The 23300-nt window shown below is 40.2% G+C and overlaps 2 protein-coding genes across 7 annotated transcripts in view; both read right to left on the reverse strand.

Moving 5' to 3' along the window:
• The window catches only part of STON1 (stonin 1), a 49133-nt gene extending 42740 nt beyond the window's left edge, over positions 1–6393 (reverse strand). For both annotated transcript variants that reach the window (XM_074817674.1, XM_074817672.1), the window contains exon 1: positions 6339–6393. The gene's annotated coding sequence lies outside the window, so the exon portion shown is untranslated. The remainder of the gene's footprint in view (positions 1–6338) is intronic.
• A 6823-nt stretch (positions 6394–13216) lies between these two features.
• Positions 13217–23300, reverse strand: part of PPP1R21 (protein phosphatase 1 regulatory subunit 21) — a 33357-nt gene continuing 23273 nt past the window's right edge. For 4 of the 5 annotated variants that reach the window (XM_074817678.1, XM_074817675.1, XM_074817676.1 and 1 more), the window contains 6 exons: positions 22392–22625; positions 20864–20899; positions 19556–19672; positions 18529–18627; positions 16373–16501; positions 13217–14430 (listed from right to left, as the gene is read on the reverse strand). In XM_074817678.1, coding sequence (XP_074673779.1) covers positions 14401–14430; positions 16373–16501; positions 18529–18627; positions 19556–19672; positions 20864–20899; positions 22392–22625 — 645 coding nt within the window. In that variant the 3' untranslated portion in view covers positions 13217–14400. The remainder of the gene's footprint in view (positions 14431–16372; positions 16502–18528; positions 18628–19555; positions 19673–20863; positions 20900–22391; positions 22626–23300) is intronic. The other variant, XR_012622405.1, reaches the window with a different exon arrangement.

Consider the following 23300-nt stretch of genomic DNA (forward strand, 5'->3'; position numbering starts at 1 on the left):
ATTGCTCACTCTCTGGGGCATAGGCACAGCTGGGAAAAGTTTGGAGCTCACAGCTAATCTGTTTAATTTGGAATTCCTTACTCTTGGCCCTGAGAGCTGGAGGATTTAAAGCTTTCAGCTTTTGACAGTGTGCATGTCCCCAGAGCACAGGCAGGCGTAACTCATGCCAACGCCTCTCGCTATTACTTGTTTCTGCCTTGAGTCAAAGGGGAGTTTACAAATAAGGTGGTTGGTACTTGCACTCGCAAGCATGAAAAAACTAACATTTTTAAGGGCATCAACACAACACATCACAGTATGTTCCCAAGCGGAAACAATGCTTACTTTCCTCACTGGGGAAAAGGATATGGCAGAGGCTGAAACTGCCTCTGGTGAAGATGGTGTCACACAGTTTGGGACGTGGGGGACTCCCCACCACAAGGCCAAGTCCTCACAGCTGCAGCACCGACGCTCTCTGCACACCAGGAAAGCATCCAGCCCTCAAGAGGGATGCTGCACAGAGGCACCAAATGAAAGAGGCCTGAAGAAATGCCAGCTCCTCTGCCTCTCAGCGTCACATATCATGCTTTAAAGGCCATAAGCAGTGTGAGATTCACATGGGAGGGAAAACCTGTGGGAAGCTCTCAAATGAAAGAAAAGCAGCAGTGCTGCCAGATTCACATCTCTGCTAACTATTCTAGCCTGCTCAGCTGTGGCTGAAGTGGGTCTTCCCCAAAGAAGTAGCTTCTGCTCACAACAGAAGGAGGTTAGATGGTGAGGACATTCCAGTTTATATGAAAATTTAGCACAGCTATTCAAAATAATTCCCATCTTTGCCATGAAATAACCACCCAAACCTCAGCTGCTGTGGACTGCAAATAAACTCCTTTTCATGTCTAGATCCATTCTAGCAGACCTTCCCTAACACTCAGATGTGAAGTCATTTCAAAGCTGCCTCAAAAAGACAACAAAACAGCATGCGTGACCGGTCTTGTGTACAACACGATCTGCTTCAACCGATCACCCCACGTATTGTAAGCACCGATTCCCACACCCTCCCTTGGCCCACTCCAGTGGTCATACCACCATGGGTGAGTCAGACCAGCTTGCTCCTTCAGTATTTTCTTAGTTGGGAATAGAAATCAAGGCAGGAAAGCCTAGAGAAAATATTTTACTGGAAGTGCCTGTAGGATTTTATGGGCACATGCCAAAGATGCTTTCTACAGGAACTGAGAGATTTTCCTAAATCACTGCACCACAATCACCTGGGATCCACATCACCAGTCCTCTCAAGGCTTTTCTGCAGAGTTTATTATCATGAATGTAACTTTCAGAATGGATAAACTAACCACAATAAATTAAAAATAAATAAACTAAAATATAAATCTAATGTAAGTGTCACTGGGAAAGATAATGGACCAGAGACCTGAAGCCACTCTTGGAAGTCACTCGAGAGTTTCGTCATCAGTGCATGCAGCCAAGCACTGAGCTGCAAAAAACAACAGTAGTCCTCTTAACCTAAAGGCCACCTCAACCACCTGAAGGGAACTATAAACTTACTTGCAGCAACTCCTATACTGCTTGCTGTGACTTAGCCAGTATGCAGACACATTACAAAACACATGAATCAATGAATGCAGCAGCACGGAGAAGTTAATCAAAAAACAATCTCCAGCTACAAAATCTTCAAGGATCACAGTGCTTGCAATGAGCACTTTCTAACATTAAAAAAAAAAAAAGTTTTCCCAATCCACAGCTACATGTAACTATTTTGTTTCAAGAAGATGCAATCACATCTTTCATCACACCATCAACTGTGGATAATTTTGGTACATAAAAGTGAGCCAGAAACAGGTACACTTTATAACCTGTTATTTTTTTTAAAATGTAACAGAACTGACAAAAAAGGCGCTTATCTCTGGTATACCATCAGGTCTAACCACAGGAATGGTAAGCACCAGTACCTGACACAAGTCTAAGCATCTTTCTCAGGTCCATCAGTTCTAACTTCTCAGTCAGTTCCTCCAGAACAGACTCAGAAAAGAGTCCCATCTCTGATTTCTGGCGTTTTCCTGTTCATGGGGTGGATTCCTATCCCGGAAGGTGACAGACTGTGCCAGGTCTCAGTAACGTATGTCTGGTAGCACGTGTTTCTGTGTGTCTTTGGACCCCAGGTTTGTAACTGAGAAGGCAGGATGGGGCGTGCCCATGCTGGTGCACCATTGGCAAACAGTGGATGGTCAGGAAAAACATCAAGAGGACACAAGCTGCTATCAAAGGCAATAGAGGCATTTCTGCTAACTCGAATTAAACCACAAAAATATTACACTGAACATCTTTAACAGAAGAAAACGGTATTTTCCTAGAATAAATAATAAAAAGCATGATCAAATCAGTATTAGCTACTCAGTGTTTTTATTTTCTTCTTTCCTGGACATCACAGTGCCTTCTGTGACACATCACTTGTGTGCAAGATGTGATTGCACCTTCTCGAAACAGAATAAATACATGCAGCTGTGGATTGGGAAAACTTTTTTTTTTTTTTTTGATGTTAGAAAGTGCTCATTGCAAGCCTGTGATCCTTAGTTGTAGCAGGAGATTGGCTTTTGATTGACCTCTCTGTGCTGTTGCACTTCCCATTATCTGGTTCGACAAGATATGTAAATCATTTTTAATTCAGTTCACCGTGCATACGCGCGTTTCCCTTGTGTATACAACACACCTCTCCACAGGGCCTTTCTTCTTCCTACAAAAGAGACCCCCCAGTTAGAAGATGGACAGGGGAGAAGAGGCTGAGGTTGCTGGGCTGTCAAGCTGCAGGAGCAGCGCGGGTGCACCCCTGAAAGGTGCTTCTGTTCCTGCTCCCATTCAGTTTACTCAGCCAGTCCTGCTTTATCCTCTCTGAATCGCACTCCTCTTCAGCATCACCATAGTGACTGCATAACTTACACTCAGTAGGCAGATTTCGGAGAGCCAATGGACAGTTGCAGAAGAGTCTCATGTAAACTGTTTATTGACACTAGCTGACATTTTACTGTACAGAAGGTTTGTTTTGTTGCATTTTTTTTTTAATTAAAAAAAAAAGCCAACATTCCCTCAGCATAGCTCTCTGGCCTGGAAGAGACAGGAAAATAAATCTATTTTTATTTACAGTACTTCTGCAGGTCACTAAGTTAATGGAATGTTACTGCATCTACTGAAGCAATTTTTAACTGTGTTTAGGAAACATGTTATTATTAGGAACGCACAAACATCCCACAAAAGTACTCTGGTCACAACAGCGCTGCAGAGGGCTCTGGCAAGTAGTTTAACATCCCAAACCCCTCCCTCTGCCTTTCCCCTGAGCAGAGGCAGAGATTTATAATATGCTACCAGGCAGCAGAAATGAAGTTATGGGTGGCCGTCCCACTTCTGTAAAATCAACAGCCTTTTTTTTTTAAGGATTAAGCAGCCCTCTGGATGGAAAAAAAAAAAAAAAAAAAAAAAAAAAGGCTTGAATCTTGAATGCTTGGGCACACAGATCACATCAAAATATTAAACTGGTCGTGGTCAGAAACAATTTAAACCTGGTCCTCTGCAAGTGTTTGCAGTGTCCAAGGGAAGCGATGGATGAAATGCCACAAATACACGATGCAAAAGTACATTTCAAAAACTCTTTGCCACTAATCTCAGCAGTGAATAACAAAAAGTAGGGAAGCTAATATATATACTATATTTAGGATATTCATTGAACAACATAATACATTCTCCTGTTTGTTTTTTTTTTAATTCATGTTTAAAACTATCTCATGCTTTAGGGCCCAACAAACAAGTGCTAGTACCTTCCCAGAGACTCACACATGACATAAGATTTGCAGAGCTCTTCTACCTGAAAAGTACTGCCTGACAGCATTAGTAACATTTTCTGACAGACCAACTCTCTCCTAAACTGCAGCATACTCCCCTTCTCCCTGCCTTAAAGCCTGATAGGAATACTAGCACTGATGAGGAGAGTCACAATTAAAATATTCTTTGTTTATTTGGATGGAGATATTTTTAATAGCTACTGATGACAGTCATGCCAGAAAGTATAATTCATAACACAGTAACCAAAAAAAGCCTCATTTGGATTCCTCTCCAAAACCTAAGATAGATGTGGGCAGCCTGGCTTTCTGAAGCAAAAGATCTCATATTTATACCAATCAAAAACAGCAGAAAAGGAGTGGTGGACTAGAGGAATCTTCTTTACCAAAACATGAAGTAAAACCCTGTCCATGACAGTGCATCTCTATTCATGTAATTGGGTGCATTTCATGCTGGTGTTAACATTCACACGGAGGAAAACTTAAAAGCTTACATTACTTTGCTGTTTAGGGATCTGGATTTGGGCAGCCCTATCAAAAAGCTGAGCCATTAAGCTTACAAATCCCAATAAATTTTTAAAGTGATAGAAAATAACATTCTTCATCTGTGTAGACGGAGATGGGAAGACAGAGAATAATCAAATCTGAGCATGAAACAAGGACCTCATACCTTCAGGCAGAATTTCCCAGTGGTGAGATTTACAACTCCAGTCACACTCTGTTGTACAACTACCCTTTGTTGTACAAACTACTTCTGTGCTCAACTACAGCTAGTTACAGAGTGAAGTGCTAAGCTCTCCTCTCCATGTGGCTACCCATACATACAGTCAAGAAAGCAGATAATCTTTTTTCATAAGATTTTCTTGCTGTAGGTGTGGTTTCAGTGCATTAGACCAGGCAACTCAAGGTTTTGTCTTCAGCTACCTCTTTTTTCTTCTCTTACAGACATAGAAGAGTCTCAGCCTCCAGACTCCAAAACTTCTGTTCCCTCCTCCCTCCTCCCCAGACAGTCATTACCACTCTTCCAAAAAAATCTAAGTGCTGTTTTCAGAGAAATCGGTGTGGGTTTCTAGTGCGCTCCACCACAGGGAAAAAAAAAAACAAACAACAAAAACAAAAAAACAAAACACAAACATTGGGGAAGGTAAGCACAGACTTCTGTAACTTAACTTTCTCTGGGCTCCCATAAAATACCTTAGTCAGCATTTTTCCTAGCACATTTCAGAAGCACTCTTATTTGCCACAAGTATCAGAACACTTACAGCTTTTAAAAAAAACTTATTGAAAAGTCCCCCTTCAGTGAGCACTTATTTAAAGCCAGAAAGCAAAACTTTCTATATTCTTTTTCATCTACATTATGCTTGAAATACCATCCCCGGAGTTTGCACTGAGGGTATCTATGGTAAGTGCAGTCTAACCATTTCAGCCCCATGCCGCACATCCTCCTGCAGCCGCTCTGGTTGTTTTCCCAAAGCCCTGCACCCCGCTGTATGTATCAGAGAGATTTCTGCAGCAATGATTTCAAACACTGTGAGCCTACATGCATTGTTTAACATCATCAGCTGAACCACTAGAAAATATGAGAAAGGCTCCAGGAATTCATTTCACTCCAAGTATTAAATAAAAAAACTTCTCGATCGCCCCAGTCTCCTCCCTAACAAGGCAAAAGTCATGGGAATTTGATCCTGCGGGATGCCCGTCACACAAACCCCACCGATTTCCGCAGTGGTTCAAAGCTTCGGATACCCCACGCAAAGCCATCCCCTCTTCACCACTTCTACTTTAAAAGAAACAGGAAAGGAAAATAAGAAGAAAAAAAAAAAAAGGGGGGGGGGGAAGGACAGGGGGGAAAAAGGGAAAAGGAAAAGAAAAAAGGAAATTAAAACAAGAAGGAAAAGGGAAAAGGGAAAGAAAAATAAGGGGGGGAAGGAAAAGAAAAAAGGAAAAAGGAAAAAAAAAAGGAAAAGAAAAAGAAAAAGAAAAAAAGGAAAAGAAAAAAGGAAATTAAAACAAGAAGGAAAAAGGAAAAGAAAAGGGAAATAAAGATAAGGGGGGAAAGGAAAAGAAAAAAGGAAAAGAAAAAAGGAAGTTAAAACAAGAAGGAAAAGGAAAAAGAAAAGGGAAAGAAAAATAAGGGGGGAAAGGAAAAGAAGAAAAAAGGAAAAGAAAAAGAACAAGAAAAAAAGGAAATGAAAAAAAGAAATAAAAAAGGAAAATAAGGAAAAAGGGAAAAGAAGAAAAAACGGAAAAGAAAAAAAAAGAAAAAAAGGCCTTTTTTTTTTTTAAATCCCGTTCTTAAACCAAAACAAAGCCGCCCTATCCACCGGCCCGTTTCAAGCCAGGACTTCTGGGCTGCGCCTCCACTCCCGGGAAAATTCCACTTTTCCCGGAGCCCCCTCGCGCCCCCCCGGGGCCCGGCTCCACCGCTCCGGGCCGGGGGGGGGGGGTGGGGAGCAGCCCCCCCCGGGGCAGAGCCGGCCGACCCCGCCGCGCCCCCCCGCCGGGCCCGATCCTTACCGGCCCGTCACCGCCTCGGCGCCGCCGTGGGGCCGCCCGCCGCCGGCAGAGGCAGCGGCAGCCCCGGCCGGGCTGAGCCCCGCCCCGCCCCGCCCCGCCCCGCCCCCGGGGCCACACGAGTCCTGCTGTCCGGGCTACGGCTAGGGCAGGGCTGGGCAACGGCTTTGGTGGCCCGAAGGACGGACTCGAGGGCCAGCGCTTGCTGGGAGGGAGCTTCGGTCCGTTCCTGCCTACGCCGCCTTCTCCTCCCGAACGAGTTTCCTCTGGAGGAGGGGATGGGGACAGCATCGCTCTCTTCCCCCGGTCACCCCTGCTAGGTGCCTCTCTGGTAGCACTGCGCTGGCTGGAACGCCTGGGGAGAGCTCCACAGACATTTAGTTTGTACCAAATACATAAACTTCAGAAGATCATAAGCCAGGGTGGTTTTCTAAGTTGTGCCAGAAGAGCCATTTCCTTCTCTGCGGTGTCAATCTTCTTATCTCCAAAAGCGCAAACACTGTCAAAAAAAAAAAGCAAAGAATTTCTTCGTGTCCAAATGTTCACGTCCCAGGAAAAGGACAGCTAAAAGAAAAAAAAAAAAAACAACCTATGCTTTAATGAAGATGAGGCTCAGCCCTTGGGAAAGAACTTTATGGGTGGAGGACAGCCAGAAAAATCTGTTACTGTTGTCCTTAAGAGTAAGAGCATATGAGTGTGGGAACACCGTGGAAGATTGCCGGGAGGACTGTAAACGTGCTCAAGTGACTTGCAGCTGGGGTGCCGAAAAACACACCTGTAGTACTAATTGTTGCTTGGCTCTGTGTGCTTGATGGGTAGAATGTCTGCGTTTGGATAACGTAGGCCTGTGAGAAACTCAGAGGCACCCTACTGAACACCCCTGCGGTTCCTGACCTGCTGCGGGAGAGATCAAAGCACAGTGGAAAACCTGCAAAAATCCCTGATACGTACAGGCAAAAGCAGCAGGTTTGAGACCTTTTCTTTCTTCGCCTCTTCTTGGCTCACAAGGACCAAGCTCCGTGGTGCCCGTGTCCCTGCTCGTGTGCCTCTGCCCGGGTGTTGCTGCGGAGATCCCCCGGGGTCGCGAGGCAGCGAGAATACATTTACCCTTTGCATTTCACCTCTGGTTTTGTGGTTGTTCCTGCGTCCCGCCTGCGCCGGCTCACGCACTGAGTTGCAGTCAAAGAGGGATGAGGAGGGACAAGCTACTGAAAGACTAGGAGATTCAGAGGTGAACTACCACTGCTTGATGAAGATGGGGAACAGGCTCTTGGGGAACAGGCTTGGAGGAAGCATGTTGGCAGCCTCTGGTGAGGATACAAGATGCTGCCACATGACAGAGGTGAGCCAAGGATGATTTTCCATGGGGTGAGAAACGGGTGAGACTGTTTTACAAGTCCTTATGTTGTCAAAAAGTCATGCCAAAGCAGACGGACTTTTCTGGAAACTGAGCTGAGGCAGGTTCCAGTAAAATCTATGGTGTGAGGTGGGATGAGCAGTGGCTCTGAAAAGCACAGATTTCTGTCAATGCTGAGGGACAGCATTTCCAACAACACCCTGCAGACCTTGGTAAAACATCACTTATTTTTCTTCAAGGTAGGCCATCAAAATCACCAAGCCTTCCTAAAAACCAGCAGAGTTATGGAAAGACCAAGCTGCAATGTGGGAAGACCAAGTCCAGGCCAGGTCTCGCCCTCTGCTCATCCTCTGCAGAGCCCTCTCGGAGCAAACACCTCCCGGCTCGAAGAGAGGACAGGTTACCTCATGCTTCAATGTTCCTCTGGAGACAGGAGTTCCTCCAAAGACATATAGCACAAGGCTTGGAAAATGGCTTAGTTGCCAACAGAATAATAGTGTCACATTATCTTAAGTAATAGAAATTCCTTCTTATCCGTTACAATGGGCGTCTCTAGAGTGCACCTACCGGAGGTGACAAGGTACCACGCAGAAAGTCTGCTCCTAGAAGGGCAGAACACATAGAATGGCTAGGATGAAGAGGAACAGGGGGAAACGACCTATAAAACCCTCTAGAGCATTCCCAGGGGCATGGAGCAGCGCTGCCAGGGACTACAGAGACTGGAATTGCCCAGATGAAAAGCCGTCAGTAGCAGTGACAGCTCACTCACAGCAGTGAGCTCCACTTTCTCGTGTCATGCATCCAAAATTCTTCATAAAGCATCATCCATCCATTTTACTCCACTGCTTTTCAGTGTTGTTGAACTTTCCCTTCTGTGTTAAAGAGAATAAGACGGGATGTCCTTTTGTCAATTGCTTCCATTTGTCCTACTTCTCTGAAAAGTTTTCTTGTGTTTTCACTGAAAATTAAGCAATCCTGATTCTTTGCTCTACGCATGGGAAATACTATTCAGGCTCTGCCTGTCTGCATTTGCAGTAGAAGCGTTCAATACAGTTTTCCCTACAAAAAAATTCTTCTGTAACCTTAATGCCATTACAGAAGTTGCACCAGGAAAAACACTGGCCACTTTTGGCTTAAAAAATTCCATTTTCATTAACTAAAAAAAAAAAAAAAATCTAGTGTCTGATATAGTTACCTGGGTCTGTGTTCATGAGTGTTTATCATTTCAAACCAGGTAAGATACTGGTGGTTAAAATTATGCTTCCAATGAATTTTACATTGATCATACATAATTTCACCTGAGGGCTTGCGACATACCAGCTTCTGAGCAGATCTTGCTGCTGCCCATATTTCCATCTCAGTATCGCGTAAGGGACAGCCACAGCTCACAGAGGAAAGATTTGAGGATCTCCTACGTAGACAGGAGAGGGGAAAGGAAGGGTAGCAGTCTTTTCTTCTGATAGCCTGGAACGTTTTCACCATAATTTAATCTGTAACTTGCAAACCAGTGAATCATTACATTTACATTTTTCTGTCTGTAAATGTGTTTCTTGGGCACTGCCAGCCCGAGGCCTCCAGGCTCAGATCACAAAGCCGCAGCCCTGGCAAGCTCGGGGTCAGGTAGCTCCGCGTGCCACCCTCACCCAAGCAGGTAGCCCTGGAAGCGCCAGAACCCGATCCCAACCTCTTCCCTCTGGAATTCCATCCCAGTGAGTCTTCTGCCTTCTCCCAGGACACACCCAGCCTCTTGGCAGAGGGAACCAGAGGATCAATACCTCCTGTTTCACCAAAATGCCCGGAAATTAGAAATATTTTCTGATTTCTAATATTTTCTACATAACCCAAAAGGAGTCCTTCACTCTTGCATACTCCTGCACAACATTCAATAAACCTTTTTGCCTGTTAGCTTCCACATTAGCCCTTTCTAATTGTTTTCAAGTGGGAAGGGTATTAATTTCTCTAATCAAGGTCAGCATTTGTCTAAAAATAGATCAGATTTTTCCTTTGCTGAGACAAGTGTATACATTTTCAAGACAAGACTGTTCTTCTCCAGTAAATTCTGCTATCATTTTCTCTTCCTTCAAAATAATTCGGTGCAATATAAACTCAAGCAGCAGAGGAAAAAAACCTGAGATTTAGAAGTCCTTAATACAATTTGTCTTTAATGACTAGCATATGCAGAACAAATTAGAACTATTAAAATTATTTCTACTGTAAATACAGTTTGAAGAGTATTTCACATAAAGATATGGTACTATATATTGCTACAGGCAGTTATTAAACTCATTTAACATTTTACAAAGTTTACATTGTTGACTATATTTTTGTCGATCTTAACATGATTTGCAGTATATTACCCTTTTTATAAAATGTTTACTGTTTATGATATTTTGTCAAAAGTGAAACCTGTCAGTTCATATCTCGCTAGAACCAAATATTCTTAATTGAAGACAGAAGAACACTTGTTGATAGACTTAACTCTTTGCTCTACTACTTTGCCTTTTTTTTAGCAGCAAATTTCTGCAAAAGTCTGTCTTATCTGATAATTCAAACCAAAATGGAAGAGAGTCAAATTCTTCTCTCCCTCTCATTTAATAAATTAATTTTTCAGTTGGTACTATTGCTATTAAAAAACCCTCACAAGTTTAGTATATTCACTATTTAAGTACCATATATTCACTACATATAAATTGGTGACAGAAATTTAGCATACTTGTGTTCTGTCTGTGAGAGAACAGGGGCTTCAGATGCTCTTGACCTCCTGGGCTAGATCAATAATCTCAGAGAGACTTGCTCAGACTGAAGATAAACCAGGCTTTCCAGATGTCAAAAGAAACTTTTGGTAAAATTGATTCCCCGCAACCCAGGGCAAAAATTTGCTGTGTCCAACATCACGTATGCTATACGCACTTTGAAAGTCCCTAAGTAGAAGGCACGTAAGGGGTGCAGCACAAACTCCAGTAGTACAGCTGTTTCTTATGCCAAAAGCTGCGCTTCACAAAACTGCACTGAAGTTTTTAGTTCAGACTTTTTCAAGCTCATAACTTCATTAAAATAATCTTTCTTGAATGAAGTGTTCTGCATTTACTATTCAAGCACAAATTGAAGCCTTCTAAATCCGAGAGGAAGGAAAGTTGAAGTTTTTAGTAGGAGAGCAGACAAGGATGAAGACTTTTTGTAGTAGAAAGGGGGGCATATGGAGATTTAAGGTCTTCCCATACTCATTTTAGAAGCAATGAACTTTATACAGAGAAAGTTTGCAAGAAGCTACATGCCACTGCAGACTAGCTTCCAAGTCAATTCATGAAAGAATCCGTAGTGCTTAAAGTGACTGGAAATTACCTGGAGTCTTTCATTTTGTGGTTCTAACTCTACTCAGGACCAACCTGTGTTGTTTATGGGAGACCACAAATACAATTTTGACACCAGGCCTGGATTTCAAAGGTTACTTCATTAGTTAAGACCTCATCAACTTATGAAGTTTTGGACTTGCAGAGTGAATTAGAATTAAAACCAGTACAGATAAAGTGTGATTTCTACTGTTGTCTCTGCACTTTCACATACAAAAAGTTTAAAACTCCAATTCTTATAGGGCTGTTAGCATGGTAGCTTGCCCTGCAAATTAAGCCCAACAAGAATCATACGCTTCTTATTTTGCAGCTCAGCTGCGTAACCTCAGTATTGCAGCAGCTATTTGCACTCGAAGCTTCTGTAAGAAGCCGAGCGGTTTTGAATTAGCACTGACGTGTCTAAAGCTGCCTACACACACAGCAGAGGCAGACAATGAGAACTGCCCCCAGGCCAGTTTCCATGTGGTGGATTTCCTAGCCCCAGTCAGGCCTTGGTTTAGAGAGGTCCCCAAAAGCTCTTCTCTGTCCCCCTCTGTAACCAACCCAGCAGTTCTGCACACACAATTGTAGTTAAAAGCAAGTTTGTAACTCTCTGATTAAAAGAAATAGTCAGGAATTAGGGCAAACATGGCGTCTTCTAAACAAACATTGTTTTCATTCACTGCTGAGTAATTCACTGCAAGTAGTAACAGAAGCAAAAAATGCAGAATAAGACAGAACAAGCATTCTTAGTAGTGGCATCTAGCCTTTGTGGGAGGAAGCAATCAGACCTCTGCTAGCAATTACAATTTTTTACTGCACTCAGCTTTATTTTTCTTACAACCCTGTTGTTGCTAAGATAGCACTTTCAAATCACCTTACATACATACTGTGTTAAAGAACAACAGGTTTGCCCAGTTTACAGGGCCAGGTGGTTCTCCAAAATTTAATATATCATTGGATTTATATTTTTTTAAAAAAGCATTCACACTGCTCAACGAAGGCAGTAAATAACTTTCTCTAGTCTCATGATAGGTGATACGTGGATATGAAGTTTATGTCCTTTCACTGTTTGCAACCACTGCCTTGTATGTCTGAGCAAATCTGTTCTTTGGAGTTGTAGTGAGCACTGTTGGACAGTGACAGCCCCTGCTGTGCCCAAAGTCAGCATCAAGGAAACATGCTGGGCCAAAGACCTCTCCCCACCAAAAATTCAACTCACCTGTCAGCAAGGGAAGATAAAGTAGAAAGAGCAACAGGATGAGAAGTGAAGCTGTCTTGGCAAAAAGGGAAAAGACCCTGTATAAATAACCAATGCATTTCAACAAAGATGGGAAAGCAAAGCGTTCCATTCTCAATACTGGTGCTGCTTGGAGTGCTACTAGATCACATCTCCTGTGAAGATCCCATAAACACGATTATTGAAACGCTGAGCTGGTTAAGGCTTAATCTGAAGGAATTAGCAAAAGACATTCCAAACACCACTATTTTTAAATCAACACTTCAGCTGATCAGTATTTAAATCACAGATGTACAGTTATGCATGTAACAATTTAAAATAATCACATCATTATTTACACAGCAATGAGGTGACACCCTTGCACGGTTTATGACAACGTCATCCTACGACTCCTGTTTAAGAAGTTAATCTTTCAGGCAAGGAAACCCCCAAGATCTTAAGGCCTTTTGAAACAGCCAGTGTATTTGGTGGTTGTTGGGTACTTTCAAAATTCATGAAGCAGTAGTTCTTAAGAGGGCAATCTTGAAGTTAAATTCTTTCTAGGTTATAGCAAATACTTATTTTGAATACACAGAACAGTTACTAGGGACGTGTTTTCAGAAATCTAGGACAGCTAAACATTTTGAAATCTTTGGAAATGTCAGTAGAGGTTTAAAAAAAAAAACACAGAAAGAATTTCTGAAGATCCCGTTACTAAAACCATTAAGAAGAAATAGTGCTGTTACCTGAATTGGTCACTTATTCATGACTATGAGAGACTGTTGATGTGTACTTCGCACACTGCAGTATTAGGTTCAGAAATGCAACCTGGCCCAAAGAAAGAGAAGCACTGCTAAGAGTAACTAGGCTGGTCTAATTACTTAAGCTCACCTCACAGGAATAGCTGTTAACATCTCACCACAATACCACACTGTGAACCTGGGTATAACTGGAATCAAGAAAAGAGTCAAGCTGGTTTTGTGTAGTTGATTTTATTATTACATACTAATAATATATATCAACACAGCTGATATCAGAGTAAACCCTTATGAGACAGGTAAGTGGCATAATGCAAATTATGGAACAGAAGATCAGTGTAAAGTGTGGAGCAGCACAGCATCTGATTAAAAAAAAAAAATCAATGCTGTGAAAACTCATGGTACTAGACTTCACTTAAAAAAAAAAATCTTAGGAAAGGCCTAAAGTTCACAAACCTCCCAAAACACAGGAAAAGTCATGTGCATCCCCACAGTGAATCCATCAGGACTTAATTCCAAGACTTTTTGCAAATTCAGTGTTTATATCTTCTACATATTTCATATTCTTCTTTACTGTAAGAGAGCACAGCAAGCTGATCTATTCTACACACATATCATTTCACTCTTTTGGGCAAATTACAATCACAATTTCCTCTAGCTTTAAACAGCTATTTCAACCAATATATATATATACATATATGTGTAAACAAAATGCCTAAGGGCTTAAAGCAATTTCATAGAAGTATCCCAATTCAGCCATTTGTGCTCTTTACTTCAAAATCCAAAGTGCCAAATACAAGCAGCAGAAGTTTCCACTATTGCAGTCTAAAATAAAATAATGATCCCATTTACTTGTGTGAATTTATAGAAATAATTTAAAGCCACAATTCCAATCAATTCAAAAGGGCTGAGAACAGGAATAATACATTTACAGTAACTGCACAGCTTGCATGGCCAAAAGAAGTCTGAAAACTGATTTTTAAACTGTTATTAACAGGCAAGGGAATGTACCATGTTGAGGATTTAATATACAACTCAAAAATAGACAACTACTGCACTGATCCAAATTTGTTAATGCATAATCATATTTGAAGATATACAAAATCTGAAGTTATTACATGAAATTAAAACCGGGTTTTAAAAAGTGCACAGTAAAAACTGAAGGTAATTACTATATAAATTATCCACAGAGTGTGTGTTTCCTGGTTTAGAGCCAACATGAAGTTCTGTTTTATCTGTTACAAGTTCTAAATATTTTAAAGCCATTTACAGAACCAAATCAGATTTTACTAGACCCAATACCACCCTCTGCTTCCTGGAACAAACAGGAATTGGACAATGAACATTCACTATCTGCATCCTGTGCAGCAGCAGCTTCCGAAGACCATTGATCAGCTGCAAGCTATCGATTTTTGTTCTTTTTAGAATTGCCCTGCAACAAGAAACAAGTTAACAGAACATATAATTCAGATAAGAAAATCTAGACAGTTAACATAAAACCTGACATCTGATAATTTATGCCTACATCAAAGAAGTACAGTCAAACTGAAAATAAACAGTCCATAGGCTTTTAATAATGGAAGCCCGTAACTGCTTGCTCTACAAATCCTTCTATCTTTACAGGTGTAACAGAGGAAAGTAACAGATATTTAAAATAAGCACAACAGTACCTTACTTCAACTAAAACCTGTGGAAAAGAGACATTTGAGTTATGTCCCAAGACACTCCACTGTATTAACACCACTGATATTGTAAGGGTAGTGAAGGCAAGTCAAATCACAATTCACCCTTAAGTGATATTTCAAATACAAGCCTTATAGGGTAATTGTGTCAAATTAAAATCAATCCCCCATTCTATCACTTTGTTCCAAAACAAATTTAATTTTTATTTGGTTTATACAGAATATTCTTAGTTTAGAAAATAATTTGGTCTACAGCTAACCAACTCACATTTGACTTGCAACAATTCCACAAAGCAAACGTGTAGCTTAAAATAAACTTTTGTGCAACAGGTACTTCCTGGCAATTCTGTCTTCCTATTTCCTTAAGGTAACATTTGCTTCTAATCTATCCAATAACTCTCTCCGAGTGATAATGGCTTCAACTGCATCATTTTGATTTCCACCAAATCATCTTCTACATTTGGTAACATCTGAAAAATCTGTGTCTGCTGTGTGAGACTCTGAACTACCTCCTTACAGAGTACCACTTCAAGCCTTAAAAGTATGACAAGTGAACAATTCCAGAAAACACTTTATGGAAACATGAAGTGCTATGGTCAGTATGCAGCCAAGAGCTTCCCTCTCAAAACACAAGAGCTTATACACCAAAAAGTAATTTTAAAGATTACAATGCCAAGTCAAAACACTCAGACATCTGAAGAAAAACAGTTCTATATGTGGGGGAAAGAGTTTATTCTAAACAGTAAAAATCACCATCATGGGACCTTTAATCAAAACATGGATTTTATTTTTTTTTTTTAATCCTTCAGTGAAATCTGCTTCCATGCATTCCACAATTAAGGAGAATAGTGCGAGTTTTTTAGTTTCACAGCCAGATGAGTGAAGGGTAAAGGCCTTCACAACATCTGTTCCTCCCTAGAACCATCAGAATAAGATACACCATGGTGTAATCACTGACTGCTTGAAACAGCAGACTTCTGTATTTTTCATCATTAACATTATTTTAATGTTTGATGTTGAGGATATACTCTGTTGCAGAAACAATTTGAGATAAGAGATACATTAACTTGAAGCACATTTTTAAACACTCAATCTTCAAAGCATATTTTTTACTTGGGCCTGTCAAAAATGGCACAAGCCAAAATTTCTGATAAATGGGTAGACTCCTTGCTTGGAAAATAATTTAAGCGTGCATTTTAAGTTCACAGAAGAATGTATGTGGCAACTCTTTCATTCCTACAGGAGGCACATATGTGCTAGAATGTAGAATAAAACAGGAAGAAGAATAGCTGCCAAGAACTGAGTATGCTGCAACCGAGAAAGGAGTGCAGAAAGGCCACGCCTACCAGTAAGTTTATCATAAACAACTGGTATCACTACCTGGATTTGCAAATAGTTCTATTTTCACCACATACAAGCAAAAAAAGGTGCTGATCTTCCATCAGAGGGTACACTTTGAAAGCCTACTTTGAAGCAGTGACAAAGTGTTTATTCTTTCCCACACGTGTGTTTTGCAAGAATTTTTTCTTCACTGAAACATGCAGGACCAGGTTTGGAGTTTTTTTCCCAACTGGCCAAGAATAAGAACCTGTGAATTGGTTTGTTAAAGGGTAGCGTTGCAGAAATGCCAAATGCAATCCACAAGACCTCCAAGCTGCAGCCAGTGCCTAATGTCAACACCTGGCAACTTACCTTACTAGTCATCTTTAATGTATCAATTTCCTCCCTTTGTTTAGTTAAGGTTTCATTCATACTGCAGAGATGGTCACTCATCATACTTAACTGATCCTCATAACTTCTTTTTGTTGTCATCAATTCATCCTAAGGGGAAAAAAAACCAAAACAAAACCAGAAGCCTATGTTCAATACCTGTGACAACTGGCAAAGCAGCCAACTTCCATCTCTACTTAGTAATCTACACTTTTGATGCTGAATGTGTGCAATTAAGCTAAACCATTGAAAAAAATCATTTTATGAAAGAAAGTCATAGCTATTTCTATTTTACCTGAAGTCTCATGCATGGTCTGTTCCCCTTGGTTTTCTCTGTTTCCTTTATAATTTTTCCCCCACTTTTTATGACTTACATAAAAGACTAACAGCTAAGTCTTCCAACATCGCTTCCAGCCAAGAAACAAGTCAAGTTTATAGGTTTAGATCATGGCCTGTACATGAATATACGTGGCATACGAAGCTGAAGGAATCAGCAATCCACATGCAGTTGCAGAGCTACGAGCTCTCTGGGGTTCGAGACACATGGTGGGATAGTATGCACGACTAGAACACAACAATGAAGGGATACAGACACTTTAGGAAGGACAGAAGGGGAGAAATCATGCTTTATGTGAAGGAGTGGCTTGGTTTGAAGACAATTAAGATCTCATGGGCAGGGATCAGAGGAGAAGAACAAGGGTGATATGTCAGGCATCCGCTACAAGCGGATAAAAATCTCTTCAACCCCAGACCCTGATCCTCATGAGGGATTTTAACTACTCTGACATCTCCTGGAAGGGCAACAAGGTGGAACACAAGCGATTCAGGAGTTCTCTTGAGTGTAGTAAAGAACTTCTTGATGCCAGTGCTCAATAGGCCTAAGAGATGCTCTCTGCTGGACCTGTTACTCACAAATGAGGAAAGCTGGTCAGGGATGTGAAAGCCAATGGTAGCCTTGGCTGCAGCAACCATGAGTTAGTGGAATCTAAGATCCTGAGGGAAGCAAGCAAGATGAATAGAAGAATTACAGCAACCCTAGATTTAAGAAGAGTAGATTTTGGCTTTTTCAAGGTCTGCTTGGCAAGATACCAGGTAAAACCGCCCTGGAAGTTAAAGGGGCCCAGGAAAGCTGACTGATCAAGGACAGAGCAAAAGAACAGTCCAATGCTTAGGAAGTGGAGCAACTGTGACAGGCAGTCAGCATGGCTATACAGGAAACTCCTGATTCAACAGCATGATCTGAACTCTCTCTGCTCTGACCAAAGGAGGGGACCAGATTACCTTCAGAGGACCCTTCCAACCAATTCTATGATTCAGTATTATGCAGACTACTAAACATACAAATGATGTGCCTGCTATCTTTTCTTAGGAAGCTTAATATGTAATTGGAGATGAGCATCTCGTGCTAAGCTGGGTGTTGATTGTGGAATTTGTTAAAGGGACAAATCAAAAGAGCACTTCATGTCTATGAACAATTCTTTTAAGTGTATATCATTATATTCACTGCCTGTATGGAGCACTCTTGGTACTCGCCATCTCAGACAGGTGAGCAATAGAGATATGAACTAAATATAAAGAAAACATGAAGGCGTTTATGAATTGAATATATGTACTCTATTTTACTATTGGCTCCTTTCTCAGCTGTGTGGAAGGGCAGGACAAAGGGACAGAACATTCACAGGAGGTCTGAGGTAACAGTTTATTGTCTATTGTTAACAATGGCTTCTTATAGATTACACCAAAGTTATTTGTGCTTAATATTAAGCTATCCATCTCAGAAAAACACCCTGCCATTTCCAAGACTTTCAGTCCCACATGCTAGAAAGGATTAAGAATTTGGTATATCATCTGAAATCAGTCACACAACCACACTTTTTGATATTAAAATGACACATTTTCATAAAAAGCCTTGATATCAAATGTGCTAAAAGACAGGCTTGGCTACTATACCCTTTTCCTTGCAAGCACGTTCCACTTCAACTTTATACCTGGGATTTGAAGTGTATTATTTAAGTCTCTTCTCTATATACCATTAGAGTTTTTACCTCACATAACTAAGGACCTAGTAAAGGCATCACCATGCTCGATGGTTGTAATTTTTCTCCTCCAACCAGGCATCTATTACATCATATACTTGCCTGTAATCTACTGGTGTTTTGACTAGCTAGTTTCAACTCTTCTGTGAGCGACTCCTTGGACTTCTCTGCTAAAGACAGTCTTTTGGCAAGTGCTCGACACTGTCAATCAGAAGACGATAGGGAGGGTAGAAGGGAGAAAAGTTAGTTCCAGAGTATTGCCTTGTGCCACCTTTAACTGATTGCTTTGGATATTTTCATCTTTCTGTAATCCTCAGATTTCAAGAAACTTAGTCAGAGCTTGTGCATGTTTTTAAATGCAAAGGTAATATAATATTTAATATTAAATTTAACTTCATTTTACAGAATTACCATACTGCCAAGCCTCTAAATAGCTTATTTTTCACATAATTACTAGGAAATATTTCATAAGTAAAAAAGCAACACAAGCAACTCACTTCACACATTGCTCAAATATGGAAGAACCATCTTTCTCTGATACGATGTCATCTACCACTAAAAAACATTTAAGAGTATTTGCTCTGTCAACCTGGAGCTTTGGTATATTCCACATCAGTTGATTACACAAATCAAAATGGCCACTACTTTCAAGAAAAATTACCTCATGAGATGAAAACAGGAAACCATAAATACAAGGAATTATTTTGATAATTCTTGAGGTTAAGTAGAACTTATGCCTAAGAACCAAACTTCTCAGAGGAGAGCTGTTTTCATCACTTCATGATACACTCAAATATTTTTGAATGACATCAGCATCACTTTAAGATTAAGTCAGAACTAGCTTGGTAACTAAAGCCAGCTGCTTCAGCTTATATGAACAAACCTATACATGACACACATTATACTTAAAACACCCAAGACAAGGCTATCAAAGGATTTATTAAAAAGAAGTCTTTCTACAGTATCCATTTTTATGCATACTAGACCACAGCCAAAAAACATATTCCAGGATCAGATTTTTATGAAACATTATGTTCCATTTTTTAAAACTCGCTATTACAACACTTGCCTGTGGAAAGTTCAAAAAGGGGTTTACAGTTTTCAGTATAGACACTGCCTGCTTGCTCACCTCAGCATGAAAGTGCACTGATTTGCTGTCAGCAAGCTGTAGATGAGATGTAAGTTCTGCTATCCTTGCCATATAGTGGTTTTTTATCAGGTCTTCACGAGACTCAACATCTGGAGCCTAGCAAAGCAAAAATTTAAGTAGACAGATATTTATGTTTAGCAGACTGAATACTTGCATCACAGCATCATCCTCTATACTGACTTTTCTTCTGTCCTTAGGCCTGGCTGATCTACTCGAGAGCATTAGATTCCCCAATCACAAGAGACAAATTACAGCAGGTCACTCTACAATTTGTCACTCTGATGGTAACTCTTAATGTCAGGTTTCCTTAAAGGACAAAGAACTGACTGCAGATGTAAGAAGTTAGCTTGTTTTAACATATCAAGTCTCTGATGAAGATGAAAGTCCACTACAGAAGTGGACTGCTTTCACCTACATAAAAACTTACTGGCTTTTCCCAACAACGAAGAATTCCTTCTTATAACTAAATTTGAGAAGCTCACAACAGTCAGAACTATTTCTGAAGTTGCATGTTCCAGAAGTTTCTTTGGCGATCTGAACTTTAAAAAAAAAAAAACAACAAAAAACCAACCCACAACTCACCAGTTTACTGTAAGTTACAGAGTAACCCACTAGAGGCAGCTTTCACATGATTTGTCATTACCTTCAAGTTCAGCACTATGCAGTAACTTTTAAGAACTTATTATCTGGCCCTGACCCCCTTTTTAATCATACCTTCATAAGAAAATACACATCAGTTCCCTGCAGTAACAGTAAAGGGAAAGCACTGAATATTACTCTGCTAAGTTCCTGCTGGGGCAAGTGTTACTCTACAGCAGTGCTAAATAAAGAGTTAACATTTAGTCCCACAGCTGGTTTGAAGTTTCTTTCAGTGTGACCTCTGGTTTGGGATAGCCAGTACTTAAGTGTTAAACACCAGGCACTACAGTTAGCCACTTTTTTTGCAGCTTGAGCCCTTCCTCAAGAACTGAGGCTTGGAATGCAGTTAGGGTTACTGAAGTACAAACAGACCAACGCTTTCCTCAAATTACAGAGAACAGACCTGGACCACAGCTCATACTGCTCTGAACTGCTTACATAAACAAAAGATATCAGTTCACTAAACAGAAGCAGAAAATTAAGAAATACACGGATTTTAGAAACTTGAACATAGGATATGCAGACTACACGGGTGACTCATGACATTACACAACACTATTGTTGGTAATTAGACTTCTGGAGTAAGTTTAACGAATCAGAATTGAAGTATTTACCAGATGTACTTTGATAATGCTTAAAACAGATTACCTTTTCATTATCAGTAGTTATAGTCAACATTCCAATCTGGAACAAGAAAGAAAATACACTTAAGTGAGAACTGCAAAAACAGATACCATACTTGCACGTCATTTCAGCTTCAGTCATAGAAGAATTTTAAACTAAAAGATCTTGCAAAAGTTAAAACTAAAACCAAATTTAAGTACTTTCACCTATAACATAAACAAGGGTAATAATATACATGAATGCGTTGAACAGAATTAAAGCTGACACCAACTCTCCAAATATATCCTTTGCCTTATGATGTACACAGGGAAAAAGCAATAAAAGCAACAAGACACAGCTAGCTTGTACGATTATGCAACTGCTCAATTACATGAAACTATTTCTGAGGTACATTGAAACATTACTTTTTATATTTAAGAGCAAGGAAAGCCAACTTGGATTTCCTGAGTACCTTCTGAATTCCTTTCTTTCCACTTTGACTAGTAAACTACACTGACAGTTCAGTGTGAAGCACTGACAGAACTCTAGCAGAGGGGTGTATGCCAATAACTAGTTTAATGGAAAAATATCTTCACAGAGCATCCGAGGGGTTTTTTCTGATCTCAACAGGACTAGAGATTTGGGTTTATGGGAAATATTTATACAATATATTGACCTGTGAGTTACATTAAGCATTGTGGCTAGAAAGAGCCATTCTCCTCAAACTCCTAATGGATCAAATACAGGATAAAAACCTGAAGATGCCATTTTACTTCAAAATTGAGGATTTCAAAACAATCCATTGGTCATTTTTACGCTGAGCAGGAAAGAGAGGAGAAAAAAAATTCTGTTGAGTGCTGAGCTGAGTAGATTATTTCTTACAGATGAGATCCCCGTTAATACCACTTCAGAAATGGCAATTCAGAGGAAAGGCAAACCCCTTTTAAAGGCTCATAATCAACAGGAAAAAGCCATTTACCAACATAGAAGAGCAAGGACAGAACGTATGCCATATCCAAGAGCAATTGTTGAACTCAAGCTGTATGTACCTATGCAGGTTACATAAAAATTAGTGCTCCAGAGAACACTGGAAGCTTGAAGAGCTTCTTCAAGTTAAAATTAAGCTATAGTAAACGGACCTGTAATAAATCTTAGAACCCATTTAAAAATACTAATTACCTACTTCCATTTGCTTTACCATATCTAAAGATGAAAGAGTATTGGGAACTCTGAGCTCACCCGAGATATATACTACTTGCAAGGCTTCCTAACTACACTGTCAGAAAACAAAAAACAAAAAACAAGCTAAAAGTTATTTCCCCCTCAGTCATACAAGTACAGAACTACAAAAATATCTCCATGATAGTAGAGACAGTGAACAAAGTCTCAAAATCCAAGAAGTTCCAAACTCTACAGGAAGTATTAGCAGGTCGCTTTGCAAAATACAAGGAGCTCAAGCATGAATGCATTTCACCACAGTCAAAAAGCTTTCATTATTAGAGTTCCACTGACCAAACAGTACTACTGCTAAAGAAAATGGATTTTTCTCTATTGAAGGAAAAAGGTCACTTACCAGACTAGTACTCTTAATAGGTTCCCTCGGACTCTTTTCTGTGGTTTCCTTCTTTTGTTCAGCTACATTTGGCAAAACAGAACGCTCTTGTATAGTTTCAGTTAAGTGTCCACTGAGAGAGTTCTTCAGTTTTTGGTTTTCTTTCTCTAGCTTTATTTTAGCTAGCTGGGCCTCCAACATCCAGTGTTCTTTTTCTTGTTCAAGTTTTGCAATTTTCTCCAAACTCTGCTGGACCTTTAGGAGGGAAAGTTTACAGTCCAGGTTACTGAACACAAAGGGGGGAAAAAGCCACACAGAAAATGTTTGAAGACAGTATTATTTTAAACCATTACATAAGTGAGCTAATGAATAATGCAGCAGGTAAACAACTACTGATTCGAGCCGTATGCTTAACTGTGGTCACGTATCAAAAATGACCATGTTATTTAATTAGTCTGAAACATGCATCACAAAGGTACAGCTCATAGAAGCAACAACATCATATTAGGTGAAAAAAATTAAAGCAGGGAAGAATTTTATGAAAACATGAAAGATGTGTGCCTGGCACTAGCATTTTCTTGTTCTATGCTAGAAAGACAAACAATTCTCTCCCCTCTCAGCAGCCCCACCTCACAGAGACAGAAGAACTCACTTGTCCAGATAAGAAATCAACTATGGAACATCTCACATCATATCACTCCACACATTTCTGTTGAAATCCATCTCATACCTATTAATACACTTTGAATATTGGCCACCAAAAAACCCCAAACAAATCAAAACAAAACACTGAAGTCTTTTTCTACTGTAAAAGTTTGATGATGACGACTCAAGCAGTCAGAGCACTCCAGCTAATAAAGAAGTTTTAGTATTAATCAGACTCATTATATGAGGAGATACCATTTTAGATACCATTTAACCTTCCTCTGT

Source organism: Strix aluco, chromosome 3, assembly GCF_031877795.1.
Source record: "Strix aluco isolate bStrAlu1 chromosome 3, bStrAlu1.hap1, whole genome shotgun sequence".
In the NCBI taxonomy this organism is placed as follows: domain Eukaryota; kingdom Metazoa; phylum Chordata; class Aves; order Strigiformes; family Strigidae; genus Strix; species Strix aluco.